At 35.6% G+C, this 18,129-nt stretch overlaps 1 protein-coding gene and 1 long non-coding RNA gene across 8 annotated transcripts in view; one reads left to right on the top strand and one right to left on the bottom strand.

Moving 5' to 3' along the window:
• Nucleotides 1–18,129, top strand: part of ITFG1 (integrin alpha FG-GAP repeat containing 1) — a 73,018-nt gene that overhangs the window by 37,346 nt on the left and 17,543 nt on the right. For all 7 annotated transcript variants that reach the window (XM_040707061.2, XM_046899445.1, XM_040707062.2 and 4 more), the window contains 6 exons: nt 175–269; nt 3,722–3,894; nt 10,990–11,140; nt 11,629–11,737; nt 15,131–15,174; nt 17,135–17,213. In XM_040707061.2, the coding sequence (XP_040562995.1) occupies nt 175–269; nt 3,722–3,894; nt 10,990–11,140; nt 11,629–11,737; nt 15,131–15,174; nt 17,135–17,213 (651 nt within the window). The remainder of the gene's footprint in view (nt 1–174; nt 270–3,721; nt 3,895–10,989; nt 11,141–11,628; nt 11,738–15,130; nt 15,175–17,134; nt 17,214–18,129) is intronic.
• LOC121106562 overlaps nt 11,731–18,129 on the bottom strand; it is an 86,733-nt gene continuing 80,334 nt past the window's right edge. Inside the window, exons 4-5 of the long non-coding RNA XR_006931252.1 lie at nt 16,257–16,371; nt 11,731–16,019 (exon numbers count right to left, since the gene is read on the bottom strand). This is a non-coding gene — a long non-coding RNA (uncharacterized LOC121106562). The remainder of the gene's footprint in view (nt 16,020–16,256; nt 16,372–18,129) is intronic.

An 18,129-nucleotide genomic window follows, 5' to 3' on the forward strand; every position in this document is an offset into this window, starting at 1 on the left:
ACAAAAGACTCAAAGTAGATGATTACAATGGCTAAGGATTTTTTTTTTACTATTAGTTTATCTTGGTCTAATTTTTCACATTGAAAAAGAACAAATAATTCCCAGCTGATCATCTCTTGCACGCAGAGTTTGAGTTTACAAATGTAAGTGGACTTTTTCTGTTCTCTTTGGCAGATGGTGATGGACAAAGTGAACATTTGTTACCAGTATGTGAAGACATAAACTGTCAGAAAAGTGCCATCTACTTAACTAAGCTAGGAATGGATCAGGTATTGTGACTTGGGAATTGTGAAGGCGAAGGAAAATGCTGTGTGTTGAGTTAATGTGAAATAAGGAAAACAAATTTTCTCTCCTGAAAAGTCAAACTTCTTCACCTGCAAAGATGCTGTGTAAAAGACTTTTATGTATGTATGTATTTATGAAATTATGGTTTTGGCAGGAAAACTTGCATACCTGGAAAAATATATAATAGATAATTCACAGTGGAAAATACACAAAATTACGGAGACTTCTGGTGAGTCTTTTTCTTGAGCACAAAACACTGCAACCTAAGCACCAAAGCTGCTCTAGCAATAGATGACAAATGGATAAAAGTATTCTGCTAAGGTTTGGAAATAGAGCTAATTAATTCAAATAGGTGTCTTCAGTTCAGTTTAAGTTAGGGAGTTATTTTTGTTGTACAAAAAAAAATAGATCATCAAGTTGAACCAGCCCACACCTCTTAACCCACAGCTCTACTGTATCTCTCATAGTTTGTAACAAAGTACATTTCCAAATGATATTTGAGGATTGCTTTCACTGTGCATCTTCAAGGTTGGGTTTCAGTTAAATTATTTCAGCTTTTTGGGGCAAGATATTTCTTGTTTTGAGTGACATAGTCGTAAAACTAATTCAGCATAATTTATTACTATGTATGAATTTATTTTCAAGTGTGTGCTGATCTACTTAAGTATTTACAGCACCTTGCTTTATAATACAGCCACAATTCACAGCTTATCCTAATGTTTGTTTGCCCTAATACATGTTTTCACTTCATTTAAATTTGACGATTGGAACCTACAGCACAGTGTCCTGTAAATGCCTTGCTTACAGCTGACAGCTCTGCCCACTGTAGTGTACTTAGAAAAATCTATAATGTATTTCATACCTTTTCCTAACCAATCGTGAGTTACTGATTATTTCTTTACTGACAAATTACAAATACATTTTTTTGCATAAGTTAGACCCTCTCTGATGTATGAATTTATAGATGAGCATATTGTTCATTCAAGAAACAGTAAGGTGCCTCTTGTTATGTTCTGCAGCCCAAGTTTATGGGAAGATTTTCTGTTTCAAGTCAAAATTTACAGAACAGTCTATATGATACTTTCCTACGCAGAAGAAAATCATCCTGTATTGGCAAGGGAAGCACACGGTTACTAACTAGTTAAGGAAGCATAACTAGGATGGAATATACCGGTGAAGTGATTCTATAAGAATAAGTGACTCTAAATTTGGCAGTATATTTCTTTCAGCCTTCTAATCTCAGCATCTCTGTTCTCACTGAAGGATGTTTTTTTCATGCACACGCTGCTCTGTTTTGTATTTTAAATTGATTGGCTGTCATTTACAAAATTTTTTTACTATGTTAACTGGACCTGGTTCTATCCTTCCTTATCACTGCTTGTTTATTGTGACACTTAATGGAATAAAATGAAAAACTGTTAAGACAGTTCCATGATAACATAGGATGTAATAAGTTGAAATGTAGCAACTGGAAATAGATATGTGTAGAATTTGTGGTTCTAAACAGTTCTGCTGTGGAGAAGCATGCACTGGTATGTCAGGCTTCGGAGGAGTTGCCCTGTTAAGATTTTGTTTTGATAGATGTCTGTCAGTCTGTGGCATATTTCCTACTCACGCTGCTTTTAGCACAGCTGGATGGTTACTGGAAAGCCCAACAGACCTAAGAGAGAATGATTTCAAGGTTGAATTTTATTTCACCATAGGTTCTACTTTAATGATTTAATCTTTTTAAGCTCAGATAGATATTCTTTTGGATGACGTGGCCAAAGGACAGGCCAAGTAATATTTGAGTGGCTAACAGAGATTGAGATGTACTCACAGTTTGAAAGAAGCAACAGAAGAATTGCTACCAGACCTTAAGTACAATCCCATGCACTGTATCGTGTGGTGGTTGGTGTTTGGCCACTGCAGGCTTTCTTTTTTTTACCTTCATCTGCATTAGTTACAGACTAATGTAGTTGCTAATTTAGTTGTTTTCTTCATCTATTGATTTATATATTTGCATTTCATTGCAGAACTTAAGAGTTGTGAAAGAGCTTTTTTATCAATCCTTGAGTAAAAAACATTATATAAATGTAGATATAATCTTAAATTTCATTTCGAATAATCCTAGAAATATCATTTTGATTTTTGTTTAAAATAGTGTTGCCATATGTGGGAATATATAGAAAGTACATGATTACATACAATTGCATTTTAATGCAATGGCTTTGTTGGTTGTTCCATGCAAAACAAACTATATTTTATTTAATGCTTCTGATTCCAATCGGTTTTTCAAAATTGAAGTACTTCTGCAGCAATATCATTGATCTTTTCCAGGAGGGATAAGTGATAAGAAGTCACCCCTTGAAAATTTTCCCTCAGTCTTTTTTAAAATTTATACACTTTTTTAGACTTATCAAACCTTCAGCAGCTAACAGTAACTGAATAGGCGCACATGTTTTGGAAAGCAGGGGTGGAATATGACTAAGTATGTAGAATTTCAAGAGTTCTCCGCAGTGGTGTTATGGATCTTCTTAACAGTTGAAACGCTGTGACTCATGCAGGCAGAAATGCATTACATGCACGTCTAGTAGATCTGTTCCAGGCTTCTAAGCTGTCTGTGATAACCAGAAAGAGTTTAACTTAATGGACGTTTTAAATAATTCTGGGGGCTTTTCTAATGTGCATGCAGTTGTATGGAATCTCAAGAGACCGGTCCAAGTGATGCACACAATTGCCATGTGGCTGGAATGGTGCTGTTTGCAGGACTGCATAGTGAGGGAGTTTCTCCACAACAGGAAACAATGCTGTCAGGGATCTCATTCTGGTTCCTGAAATAGCTAAATTAGGGCCTGGGTGAGAGTTTTAAGATGCTGTTAAGTGCTGTTGACATTGCTGATAGTGATCGTTCAGGATGGCACAGTTCTGTGCTTTTGAAGACATTATCAGTCAGTTGACATAGAAAACTACTTCTGGCTTTAAAAGTGGCACTGAATTTTTCTGTAGAATTGAAATGTTAACTCTTGTACTTCAGTTTCTTACCAATTTGTGAAATTACTTTGATTTTAATTAAGATAAATTCCTATTTCGCACCTGTGTAGCCCTTTGTGGTAAGTAAGTGCAAATACATTCTGTTTCTTATCATGGAGAAATTACACTTTGCATTTCCTTTGTACTCGTACAAATCTGATGAGGGTGCAGTCCTCTTCCAGTCTTGTGGTTCTTGTGTGTGTGTGTTCTGGAATAACCAAGTACATAGAAAAGATTTCCTATTCCATTGTTCATTTAGTGTCAGAGTTAGGAAATAATCCTTATTTTCTCTTGAAAATTTGTAAACTGCTTCAGAGTCCTGACTCAGCACAGAATTGTCAGTTGTTTCACATAGGATTATGTATTTTTCATATATGAAATGGATTTTCTTACCTGCCTGTCCTTTTTTTAATTTCTTTCACAGTGGATTCCAGTCTTGCAAGACTTCAGAAATAAAGATACACTTTGGGGCTTTGTGAAAAATCAGACGGACAAAACTACATCGGAAGTTTCATTTCCGATGACCCTTCATATTGGAGATTACAACATGGATGGCTACCCAGATGCCCTTGCTATACTAAAGAACACGTCTGGAAGGTAAAGACCATTATATGGATGTTTGATCATCAGTCATACAAATTATTAATTTTAGTGCATCTTGTTCATTTTACCAGGTGAACAATATGTCTGATCTCTGCCCAGGGCAGTACGAAGTGCCATTGTAGGCATTCCTCCCTGATCACAGGAGCTGTCTCTCATTGTCCTTTCCTGTCTTCTGTAGAAGAACACTTGCAGTGTTAGCTAGTAACACCAGTCTGCTGAGAATTCAGGGAAACCCACTCCATGTCATATCCCATTTTATGTGCACTGAATGGAGACTGCTGAAGTATGTGGTAGTGTGCTTTGCCCCTTCTGAGATCCCGGTGTTTTAGATGAATCTTGTCAGTTACTGGTTACTTTATATTATCCAATTTCAATTGAAATAAGATCGTAGGATCATGTAGGTTTTTCTCATGAGAAAAGTTGTTAGTCATCTGTATAATGGCATTTTTTTTTTCTCATGGTGTGCTGTGATGCACAATTGGCAGGGTTTTCTTAGTGCTAGATAATGAATTGGCTTTGGTGATATATGTAATGTTTAATAAAAATATTTGTGTACAAAGACTCCTTGCAATTACTTCACTTCAGGTATAGATGTTCACAGTGTTTTAGCCTATATATTAAAGGCAGGCTACAAGTACTAGTTTGAATTTCACCTTAATTTTTCTTTTGTTTTGAATTCTTCTCTTCTTGCTCTGATTTTTTTTATTTTATTTTCTATGTCAATCTATACCCAACTTTTTTATGAAATAAGCTTGTTTTTCCCCCTCTTCTGGGTGCCTCCGAAAGAGATCTTTCATTTAAGCTTTACTATTGAAATGTACCGTGATAAAATCATTTTTTCCCTGATGAATACATGGTTATTGGATTCCTTACTAGGTGAATGTCACATACATTTTATTCTTCGCTTGATTTCATCTTGCATTCAGGATGTTAAGTGATGCTACTTTGTGGATTTTCATTACCTTTCCCTATTGTTGATAGTTTATTTCGCTCCTTCTTATGTGCTTGGATGTTTGGTATACTTTTTGTCTTCAGCAGAAAATGGCAGTGCCTTTCAGCATTGCTGCAGTTTCAATTGGTTGGCTGAAATCTCTTAAATTTTTTTTGAGCTATTTTGTCAATTGATCCCTTTCTATGTAAGGCCGAGCAACCAGCTGTTCAAAGACAAAGTGTTCTGTTCTTTTAAAAGGTTATCTAGTGTTGCATATGCTTAAGTGATCTGAATGTAATGGATGCCCCACTTAAAAAAGCTGGAATTCATCTTGTCCTTAGTGGATCATCATCACTCATGATTGTAGCTGAGGCAATAAAACTCTGTTGTGCTCATGCAGGATGTTTTTAGAAATCAATTTGGCTTTTTTTTTACTTTGAGATTCCTGATTTACATATTAGAAAGGGATATTTGTATTACCAGCAAGGAGTCTACATTTGTTTCAAGGCACAGTAGAGAAATGTTATTATTTTCTGTGGAGGAAAGAGAGAGAGCTGCCATGGTGAAGTATATGAGGATGAGGACCATTTCTGATTCAGTTTTTCAAACTTCAATTTATTAATCTATGCTGTCAGAATCTCTCTACATCTCTGCAATCACTGAAATTAATCAAAACCTATTAGGCAGATCACAGCGAGAAAATGTGTGCTGTTAGTGTTTTAAATCTTAGAGGGAAGAAAAATAAAAGCTTCAACGTTCCCTATTAACTTTGCCAGTGTACTTGTTCTCCTACTTTTTTCTTCACTGTTTGCCTTCCAGCCCTTTGTCTTGCTGCAGTCTGGTGTTAGGCAGGTGTAGTGATCCAAGCTGGGAGGCTATTGTACATTGAGGAGTTAGTGATCCGCTTAGCAGCTGACCTGAGTTACAAGCATGCCTATGCTGTTCTGCGCATATCACTTGGCTGCAGGACAAACTTAGCAGCTAACGGAGAAGCCTGTGGGCAGCTCCCACTTGGCACCTGGTGATGATCCCACTGGCGTGTCCTTGTCTTTACCTTGAAGTGATGTGTGTTTATGCGAACGTTGTTTCGCTTGACAGTAGAAATGATGAATAGAATTGTTTACTTATCAGAAAAATCTAAAAGAGCTCTAGGGACCGTAATGCCAGTGAACCTCACTACTGATAGGATATGCACAGTATGCTGTGCCCTGTCCTTCGGTCTGTCTAGTACTGCACTGTTTGTGTTTTCCAGCACCCGAAGAGCTCCAAGATTATTATATATGCTACTCACTTTTTCTCTCTCGTGTCATCTCCTATAAAAGGTGTTTTAATCAATACCGTATGAAGTCTTAATATCTTTCTCATTGGGATCTGTGATGAATACTTGCACTACTGCATTACTGGGAAAAATCAAGTCTGTCATGGGTGTGTTTATTATCTAGCTGTGTTTGTTTTATGAGAGTTGGGTGTAGGTTCATAGTTTGAATTAATACTCAGAAATGAAAATAACTGAGAAGCTCACTTCGGTGCTTAGAAGAGTATATAGACAGAATTTAGATTCTTAAGTCACAATTAATTCAGATCCTCCAGTGGTTGCCTAAACTTGAGTGACTCACTGACATTTTTGTTTGAGTTCCTTGCATACTGACACATGCCTAAAAGTGAAGAGCTCTGTGCTTGTATTCTGCCTACACAATGTTGTGATTCAGACACAAAGCAGCGAGCAACAGAGCTCTGCCACTACTTCTGAGCCTTCAGATAACTAGTACAGCTGTTGTTCTGTTTTGGCTTTTCTTGGTTTTTGTTGTTGTTATTGTTGTTTTGCAAATGTGTCAGAGAAGCTGGTGATCCTCTTACTGTCCAGAATCTGCATAGACCAAGTTAAACCCCTCCGACAGTGAATGTCGGGTTTCTTCTCCATAGCCTTGCTTAGTTGGGATTTTGCATCTTCCTTTCAGCATCACTGAATAATGAGTGTAAAAAGTCTAGGCAGCAAACTAGAACCAAGGTTTTTCCTTTTCCACTGAAACACTGGGGCATCTGTACTGCAAAAGGTGGCTCTTTTGTTTGTTTTTACTTAAGGCCCACAAATCTTTGGGGCTGTACTGAGTGTGTATCATGATAGTTAGGATATTTCAAAAGGACTTGAAGAGGATTTCTGGAGTTCAGAGGTGGCGGGAGGTTTATCTTTTAATATCATTGGAAGCCTCTCTTCTCTGCCAGGCTTATACTTGGGACAGGGTAATAATATGTAGACGTTTACATAGTTCATTAATAATTACTCCTATAAAAGCCCAGAATGTTGCCTGTCTTACTGCAATGAATTACTGTGCTATAGTTGTCTTTATTTTCCGTGCTTCTGAAATTACTGATTCAGTTGGGTGTGTCTTCAAAGTTATTTTGAAACTTGACTTCAAAGTTGAATGGCACATTGTTATGGATAAGGATGGAGAGTACTGGCAGGTGGTTTGACAGGCTGCACAAAGGAAGGGGCAGAGAGCTGAGGAAGTCTGGAAAAAAAAGTAACTAAGGAATAAACTGCACGTTAGCACTGTATATTCCCAATATCCATAGTGAAGTAACGAAAACATTTTCTATACTGGTTATCAAATGTCACTTTCACAGTACTATAATGTCACTGTTTCTGAGAAACACAAGCAAATGCTTCCTTTTAAAACGTATAACTGGGTCATAGAGAGAGTTAAATGTGTGGGAATTAAATTAAAAGCTCCTTTTAAATCAGAGCAAGTTAAAATGGAAACCTTATTTAATTGGTTTTAAACACTTCTGAATCAAGCTGTTTATTTCTTTCTCTGAAGCCTTTCATGCTACATCTACAAATCTAATTTCTGTGATTGATTACTGTGATTAAATGATAAAGCATTTTTGTAAACTCGTGACCTCTATCTGCGCCATAGTTTAGAAAGCCTGGCTTCTAGATACTGTCTAACTGAAGGGAATTAAAAGAGGCAAAAAACATTGTATTCATCTGAAAATATACTGATACATGGTGATGGAAGAATATCATTAAGATAAATTATTTTTGTTAGAATTCTGGAAAGTACTTCCAGATCAATTCCTCTAAATCCCTACAAAACACTGAAATAAAGACATGTATAGTAGTTAGGAATAACTTCGGCTTGCTGACCATCCTGCTAAGTTAAGAAAAAGATTAATAGCTTCAAATATTCATAGAGCTGCCATAAGACCACAGTGTTTCATCTCCTGCTGTATCCTGTATTTTCAATAAGGGCGTATAATGTTCTTTTGACTTGAGTGAAAACCTCCACATTAGAATTCCAGTCTGCAGATTTCTCTTTAGGCTACATAGGTGAATATTTCTTCCTTCTAGTTATGACTATATTGGGATTTGTGTGTGTGTAGAATAACAAGAGGTATTTTTATCAGTAGTTATTCATTGCTTCGTCTCTATTTGCTCTTATCTGAATTTAGTAATTTTTTCACTTCTTAGTTTTAAATTTGTAATGTTGAAAGTAAATACTGCATATAAACCAATAAATGGCGTCTTTCATTGTGCCACATAATTAGATGAAACATGTTTTACCTAATCATTTGTTTCCAACTTGTTTTAATTAGATACTAATAATTAGCATCTTGAATTGCAAACATGTAACCTAAGGAATCTTTTTTTTTTTTAGTGAGGCTTTCATTGAAAGGGAATGTTTTCACTGGCAAAATATATAATGTATTTCCAAGTATACTGTTTATCACAGACGTTGGTGATAAGTAGCAGTAAAATGGAGATATGGAGATAGTAAAAAACTGAATACGGACAGTTGGATGAAAAGCTTTGAGTATAATACACGTGTATGAAGTTTTCCAGGTGCTCCTGCACAGTTTAAAATCTATATATGTGCGCGTGTGTATATATATGTGCATGTGTGTATATGTATACATGTATATACACACACATGTATATATACACATATACACATACATACCCCTATATATGTGTATATATATGTGTATATATCCATGTATATATGTATTCATATATATACGTGTATACATATATACACACATGTGTGTATATATGTGTGTATATATATGCGTGTCTATATGTGTGTGTATATATATTAGTTCCTTGCATGTATCTACTTGTAAGGACTCTAATTAAACTAGATCACCTTTTTCTAAATCATTGTTAGTTTTATCGCCTGTCAGAAGCAGGGCTGGATAAACAACTTGTTTAAAATCCAGTATTTATGAGCCAACCTATAGTTATGCATTTTTTTTAAAGAAATAGATTTTTTCCTTGTTGTTTTTCTTTGTGTTTCTTTCTGATGTAGAAGGGTAAAGGAAATTGGCATTTCCCTTCTAAATGACGCTTTGATTTATATCTTCCCTTATTCTCCCAATGCATTTGGTGTTATTTTGATGTTTTCAAATCATTAAATGCACATTAGGAAGGATAGGGGAATAAAAAAGCCTCCTACAGTGAATAAACTTGTCTATCCATTCAAAAGGCTTATCATTTAGACTTGAACAATATTCTGTATTTAAGTGTAATGCCAATTTTTCATCTTTGTTTTTTAAATAGCATGTAGTAATTTCTAGCTGTTTGAAAAATGAGGATTGAAAGAAAGCATCTTTTAAAAGTTTATTGCAATTTTTTTAAAAGAATATGTCAAGGTGATGAAAAAGAGAAATTGGAACAATTTGCTTAGCTCGAGTTGTCACCTTACTTTTATAGTTGGTTAATTGACATGATACTGATATAATACATGAAATTAAATGCTCACATACATTTTAAGTTGTGGTTATGAGTTCTCAGGTTCAGATAATACACTGTCCTAAATATTGTAGATCATCTAATTTGATTTTTGGCAGAGCATTAATTCTGTGTACTTGCACTTGTGAAATGACAAACAGGTTGTTCATATTAAGGCTCAGTCAAATTCAGGCATAGGGCAGAAAAACAGAGACCTATTTTTTGTTTTTTTTTTTCACAGAAGTTCAAGAAATGTGATTGTAATCTTTTGAGGAAAGCATTTTAATATCCCATTTTATTTTTGATGCATCTTTGATGCCAGTGCAGGTTTTGAAATGCTGATTCTGTGCAAAGGAACTGTTAGTTACTTCAGCATCAGAAGGATTTTTTCACAAGGTAAATGTTTTGCCCCCCTCTGAAATGGAAGGAATGGAAATGTGAATATTAGGAGTTATGGTTCTTCTTATTAGCAAATTTTCCACAGAAATAAAGAAAACCAGAAACTGTCATAAGAACTGCTGAAGTTGCTTCTGTTTGTGACTGCATCCTGGTGGCCTTGGATGCTGTTAAGATATGGAAAAGCACCTTCTTGTCACCCTCTGCAATGGTGTTATGTTCAAGGTCATAATGAAGAAATGCTTTTGATTATTGCCCTTGGCTCTAACATGCATAGCTAGCCTTGCAGAATGCTGGCTGCTTCGTCTCCTGGCTCCCTTCAGAGAGAGAGGAGGAAACTTCATCTGTTCCCAGTGATGGATCCCTGTGGGCTTCCAGGGCAGTAACTGAGACTTGCCAAGCAATCAGATACACAGCTGGTCGAGTCCTGAAGGTTTTCACACTTCTTGTGAGAGTGGTGATCTTACGGTATCAGAGACTGGGTATACACTGTTAGCCAGCAGAATACGTGTGTGAAGCCTGTGTCACTCATTTGTGTCTCCCAGTGACCAGATGATGTTTATTAGATGACTTCTTCAAAAGGGAGATTGTTTGCTATACTACACCTGGTAACATGATCTGTTTGTGTCAATATTACAGCCCTTTGTGTCATAAAATACTGAAAAAAGCACCGATGTGTATTAAGAAGTACATGAACTTAAAGACCATGGTGAGGGATTAAGGAAAACAGCAGATAGGTACACTTGTATTTGAGTAAGAAGAAAGTAAGAATATCGAAGTTATTCCTGCTGTTTTGGACCTGTTTATTTAGCATATTCATTAGTTTAAATCAGGCATGATGTAAGGGCTTTAATTCTGACTGCAAGGTTAACATAAATACTTATTGATTTTTAAATGTCTGCTAGCTTCTTGAGTGATTTTGTTTTTAAATTGAATATATATTTCAGTTGGCTTCAAAATTACAAAGATAATGTAATTACTTTATTATTTTAAAGGAAGTAAATTGTTATATATACATCATATCTTACAGCAATCAACAAGCATTTTTACTAGAAAATGTCCCATGCAATAATGCAAGCTGCAAGAGTGCACGTCGTATGTTTAAAGTTTTTTGGGAGCTCTCTGATCTTAATCAAATCAAAGATGCAGTCGTAGCAACCTTCTTTGATATCTACGAAGATGTAAGTTCAGCTCTTTACTGTGGCAAACAGTGTCACTCCTTCTGTGTTGCTGTGTATGTTTTTGTGTTATTGTTAGATTGCTTTGCATAAACGTTGGCTTTAGAGCATATGTGGCAGGCAGTGCTTTCATACTGGGATATTTCTGCATGCTCTTGAAATGCTCCCTGGAAGATGGGCAAGTAGCAGCAGCCCACTCACTGACCAAAAGTTTGCTGGCTCTCCATTTGCTCTGTTTCAAATGCCCTCTTCAGTGCCATGGAAGACACGTGTATTGTCCTTGTTATCTGTGAATGGAGCACTCTGTTTAATATTGCCATAGATTAATATGATACTAAATATATTAAAATCGGTAGTGGAAATGTAAACTTGGCTGCACACTTTTTTCTTTTCCTTTTTGTCTCTAAGGGAATTTATTTACTGAATTTAAGTGCTATCTGGAGCAAATCAGCATTCTCATTTCTAATTCAACCTTTTTTTTTTCTCTCTAGGGAATCTTGGATATCATTGTAGTAAGCAAGGGCCACTCCAGTGAAGACTTCGCTATCCATACATTAAAAAACAACTTTGAAGCAGATGCGTATTTTGTTAAAGTTATTGGTAAGCTATTACCATATAATCAGGTCAAAATCAGATCTTGAGGGGAACGTGACTATTTGATCCTCTGTATATGATAACATTATGGTAATGCAGTATGCGTGGAAATACCAGAAAAGAAAAAATATAGCATGGAAAATATTACGATCTGCAGAAAGAGATTGCATAATCTAAACTTGGATAGCTCATTTTTGTTTGGTTTCAAAGGTTGGGTTTTTTCCTAGTTTTGTTTTAGAGAGTACTTATTTAATTTCCAAGCAATTCTGTCCACTATTCTCAGCACTTCTGTTGTTCTAATATCACTTCAATGCTTTTTAATACCGATTTTGTCCACAATGGCTTCCAAGTAAGTGTTCGTTATCTCTGGGTGTGTGCTTTTACTTAGAAAGCAGGTCATGTTTCACTTGTTACCCACAGGCAGTCTAAATCCTTCCTTTCATTTTGGAGCTTTGGTTCTCCGCTTCTGCATCTTAGCAAAATTCTGAAGGCAGATACTAGATCTTTAAAAGATCTTCTGGCTTTTGAAGGAAAACTAACTATGAAACATCTACAATTATAATCTGCAGGGAAACTGAGTTATTCATTCTAAAAGAGAAATGTGAAGAAATTTGTCTTCAATCCATGATATATAACCATAGTGGGATCAAGTGTGTTTTTTTTATGTCCTTGCTGGGTATGACAGAAATTAACAAACTTAAAACAAGTGTAAATAGTAAGAGTAATTTCCTAAACAGCAGCTTGTGAAGTACTAATACAAATTCCTGGAGAAGCTGCAGTTTCCAACATTAGAGGCTTATACAGCTAGATTAAACAAACTACGTAGTATATCTTGTTTTGAGGGAAAGGGCTGGACTTGGCTGAACTCAAGGGCTCACTTTCGTGAATCTTTTGTACAATACCTTCACTTATCTCCTACAGTGCTGTCACTGTAAAAGCAACATTAATCTACATATTTCTATTCTTCAACTTAGACTTTTATGTCTCATGATATTTAAAATTTAGAGGAAGATCAGTTTATTAGTCACTAACCTGAGAAAAATGTAATTATGCTTATACATATGCATGCCATAATACAGAAGAGAACCATAAGACATTAAAGCAGTATTGACTTGAAGGAACATGCTTTGTCTGTCCACCATGACTATCTTTTTATCTTGCCTATTTTCAGAATTTAGGCAAGAAACAATAACCAAATCTATTTATTTTCATTTGTGCCTTGAGTGGTTGTGGCATTTTCTTTGTAGCAAGGACTTCTGTCTCTTGCCTGTTCTGCTGTCACATCAAGCGTAATTTACTAGAGTTTCTCTTCCCCTATCCCTTGGTAATGATGCAGAATCTAGGCCAAAATGAACTGGTTTCATGACTCTCTGTTCTGAGAGTACGTTTCCCTGTCTGAGTCAGTTTGATGTTTTTGGCCTAAAAGTATTACATGGCATAAAATACATCTTATCGTAACAATTTAGGATGACAGATAGCATGGCAAGGGTATGTGAATTAATTAAAGCCTTGGTTTAAAAGGCTAGTGTTAGATTATGATATTTGTAATTGAGAGTAATTAGGTTTTCAAATTGCATGCCCTAGCATGTTCTTCCAGTCTGCAAAGGTGTTGAGCCTTGAGCTCATCCCTTGGCTGTCTTCCTTGATTTTTGAGTAGGGATAAAAGGTGAAGCTATAATTGAGCTCATAAAGAGAAAACTGAACAAGAAAAACAGGAGGTTCGCTGTGGAGAGATTGCATTTGCCTTTGTGTTATTTAAATACACATAATGATTCTGAAGCGTACATTCTGCATGCTGTAAGATAAACACAACTGCATCCACTACTAGGGGCTGATTAACGTGTTACTTACTCCATAGTTAGGGCTTTATTTTCATCATATTAGACTACAATGATTTGTCATGCTGATGGAGGCTGTACTCTTCTTAAATAATACTGAGCATGGGTAGCGTAATAATCACAAGCATGCAGAAAGCCTTCTAGAAAAATGTTTCACTTCACAGAGCTATATTAGAAAGACAATTGTGTGATATTTTGAATGGATAATAGAATAGTTTTCAGCATCAGTGTTACATATATCTTAAAAAAGGTTCGCTTTGATTTTTAGCACCATACTCGGGTAGGCTCATGTTTTTGTAGAAGCCCCAGAAAATGGAAATTAGAGTAGCTTAAAAACATTTCTGCTGTGACACAGGAGGGAGTATTTATAATAAAACAGGCTTTATGCCCATTGCTGTATCACTAAATGCACTGTGTTCACTTATTTGGTATATGGACAATGAAAGTAGTCAAATGAACTTGGTCAGGTTATTTGTTCCCACAGTGAAATTGAACAGCAAATTGCAGTGTGCTGTTTTGCATCAAAATAGGCAGAGATGGCTCCACTTGAACATGCATCTTTGTCTAACATACAAAATAAATTTGTAGATTGTTGTCTATTATTAGATACGGATGCCATCTTCAAATTGTCCTTTGCCGCACCTTCACCTTAATTGTCTAGACTTTCCTTTTGACTGTATAGATAGATTGCAGATTTTTCTGTATTTGGATGTTTAAAAATGTTAAGTCACAAACTAAAAATTTTAACTTTGGAATCATTTCAGTTAAGATTTTCACAGAAAATACAAATAGTACTTCTGAGTCTAGTTTGGGATGGTTTTTGATCAGACTATTACACTGTGTTACGTACACCACTTAGTACTTCACTGTCACCACGCATTTTGTACCCAGGCTTTTGTGCATCTAATATTTAATGTGACAGGATGTTCTAGGTTACAGAACAGATGGCTTTCATTGTCCCTTAGTTGATTATAAATGTTTAACATTTCTGTAATCAACTGATTTTTCAAGCTGGCAAGTAATTCAACAACTGTCATATGCTTTAGATATTAAGAAGCATTATGCACATCTGCTTATAATACTTTAGAATAACACAGAATAAACAGGTAATGGGAGTTGTTTTGAATCAAGTTTTAAAGCTATCATCTGTATGTAGGGAAAGGCCTTTACTTTCCTCTTTTCCAGTTAAAAAAGTGAAGCTGAATTTCTGACAAGGATATTTTAAATGGTTAGAAGTAAAGGGTAATGAGTAAAATGTACAGTCCACTACATTTTAACATGTTTTAATTTGGATTTTTTTCAACTGACAAATGTTTCCTTTGGAAGCAAACTAACCAGTCAGGTATAAGAAAACAGTGATTAGCTGATTAATTTCTGCCAAGTAATATACTTCAAGCAAATCGGAATTATTTTAGTGCATAAGTCATAACACATAAAGAAAACAGATCATATCTATCTTAATGGATACGTGACATATATTAGTATATTTTAATAGGTTTTTGAGGTTGTGCTTGTAAGATGGCTTGTTAATATAAATACTGTGAACTTTTTGTTCTTGCAGTTCTCAGTGGCCTCTGTTCTAATGACTGTCCTCGGAAAGTAACAGTAAGTGTAACTATGCCTTTGCAATACTATTTAGATTTAAATAAGCTGGGGTCTAATTGTGCTGACAATTGTTCACATACATAACAGTTACTGACTAGAAGAATGTGTGATCCAAATATTGACTGGCCAAGTTGTGCATGTTTGAGACTACTATCTTTCTCCAGTTGTCTCCATTGATTGATTCTGCAGTGAGATTTATTATGCAGCATCGCAGTGGCTGGGTTATGTCAGGTACAAGAAAAACTTGTGTAATACAACTGGATGCCCAGCCTATGAAATGTGCCAAGTCTTGGTCAGGGCGGTCATAAAGGCCAGGCAAAACACTGTGGGACAAATTCAGGCATGGGGTAGCAGGTAGCAACTTCTGGGCTAAAATCAGGTACGTGGGTACAAGGAAGGAAAAGGAGGAAAGGGAAAGAAATGTACTTGGTTTTGATGGTTCTGCAGATTAGCTACATGTAGATGTGTTAATTCTATTTCACATCTTTTAATCATCTCCAGAGACCCTACAAACCACCTGTGGAACTTTCAATTAGCAAATTACAATATCCATAGTGAAAGGCCTAAAAGGGGAACTCAGGAATCAAAGTTATTTTTGCAGAGCTGAATTGCTGAACTTTAAATATGGTTTGAAAATTAAAAAAAAAAAAAAAACTGCTTCAAAGGAAACCAGCCTTTTCTTCAAGCCTATTTTAGGACATCAGTTTAAATTCTGAAAAAAGATAGAGGTTTTTGGAGGTATTATTAGCTTAATTACCAAATGAAGGGAAGGTTTAGAAAGCAGATGTTCGACAGATGTTGATGAACACTTGATTGTCAAGATCATTGAAATACTGTTGCCTTCACTGTAAAACAAACAAACAAAAAACCTGAGTGTCATGAGGTACGTTATGCCGGAATACAAATGCTTGGCCAAGATAATAATAATGCACATTTTAACATCAAATAAGGTTCATCTTTCATAGTTTTGCATTAACATAATCTTTTCTGTCCCCTTATGCCTCACTCTAGCCAATTACTGTTTTCCAAGATTTGATACTGGCTTTCATTATCATTATTTATTCCTATGGTTTGCAACTTACTATTTTTGGGGGGCATGATGCAAAACATTTCTTGTCTCTTCTTCAGTGAACTTTCTGCAACTCATCCAAAAGGTCTTTTTAATGAACTGGATGTTGTAATATCAGCTTGAATTCACTGTTTGAAGAGGAAAAAAAGGAAAAAACACCTTTATTTAAAATCTTCTCTTGTAGCTGTTCCCTGTCCCTTCTACCTTAACAGATAATTTTCCTCCCCATGTACGGCCCTCATATTCTCACATAGGTACATGACACGGTTCAGCGCTCAGTAATCCATAACTCCCTTTGATTTTCCTTCCTTTTTTTTTTTTTTTTACCCCATAACTGTTCTTTGATGTTTAAGCACATCTTCTCTCTCCAAATAATTTATTTAAAATAGATACTGGTACTTGAAAATTAACTGTTCAACTGTTTTAATTAAATAAAACATTGCTGAATAATAATAATAATTTTGAACTTATATAGTATTTTTAGATTAAGAAAGTCCATCAGAATGGAGCATTCTCAAAAAATCTTGAATTTTTTTCTTAGGTTGTTTTTTGTTGTTGTTGTTGTTTTAGAACTTGCAGTTATATTAAAATCTAAAATCTCAAATTATACTTAGAGCTCCCTAGGAAATATTAAACCTTTTGCCATAGGACCGAATAGCATTGCTTTCTTCATGAGAAACTGAGTGGTACTTCGACAACTGATTAGTCTTATTTTGAAAAGGAATTTCCATATATTGCTATAGGCAATGTAAGAGCAAGAGTTCAAAATTAACTATATCCTGAAGAAATCATTCATCTGTACAAGTTTCTTTGCTTTAATATATTTATTAGCAGAGCTTTGTCTGTTCCTAAAATTTTGCCTGCTTCTTCTCCCTCCCCTCTCACTTTTAGCCTTTTGGTGTTAATCAGCCTGGTCCTTACATCATGTACACAACTGTTGATGCAAATGGATACTTGAAAAATGGGTCAGGTAAGATAATCTCATAAGAATAGACATTGCTAAATAATGGCAATAATTTAAGGAAAGAGATGTGGATATTCTGCATCCTAAGTCAATGATAATGCTCTCACCCTGAGCACTGTGCTCAGAACTGTTTATTCTATCCTAGCAAATACAGAGAAATAACGTGAACTAGAATGTGGACCAGATAGCTGCAAAAACATATTCTGATACTCTGTAGTACTTCTGTATTCGTACATGCTTAAAGTTGGGCTTGAAATTATAAGGCTACATTTCTGTTCAAGCTAGTAATTACTGCCAATATGAAAATGCTGAGTGTTTTTTTCTAATTGTACAAATTCAGTTTCACAGGCTAATCTGCCAGTTTTGCTCTTGGCTTCATTGCTCTGAAACGTTTCTTCATAAGCTAAATCTAAGAGCTTGCTCATTTAGTTAGGAACACTTAGAACCCCACAGTAAATCTAGGGACTTGTAGTTAATCTAAGAGACCATAGTGTATCAGGCCATGCCCTTAGGCTGCCAGTTCTGGTGGGTAACATCTAGCATATCTCATTACTGGCAGTTACCAAGATGACGGCTGGCAAACTTAGTAGGAGCCAAGTCACTGTAGAGCCTATCTTGTTAACCATACCAAAAAAAAAATACTGGCAAAGGTCCACACAAGATCTCTCTATCCCTTAAAAGCCTGGATTCCTGCGGATGTGAAAATTACTTCAGTATGCTGTCATCTTGGTTATATTTAGTCCCAAATAACTTGAATACTCTAGCCTGCTGAAGGTAAATGTAATTGAAGAATACATGCCACACATAAAACTACCAGTTCTGTAAAATTAAACAGTTAGGTAGAAAACAAAATTCCACATGAGAAAAAGACTTTATAGATCAACAGTTTAGTCTGTTTTGTCCTCAGGCTGGCCATGTGGTC

Source organism: Gallus gallus, chromosome 11 (assembly GCF_016699485.2).
Source record: "Gallus gallus isolate bGalGal1 chromosome 11, bGalGal1.mat.broiler.GRCg7b, whole genome shotgun sequence".
In the NCBI taxonomy this organism is placed as follows: domain Eukaryota; kingdom Metazoa; phylum Chordata; class Aves; order Galliformes; family Phasianidae; genus Gallus; species Gallus gallus.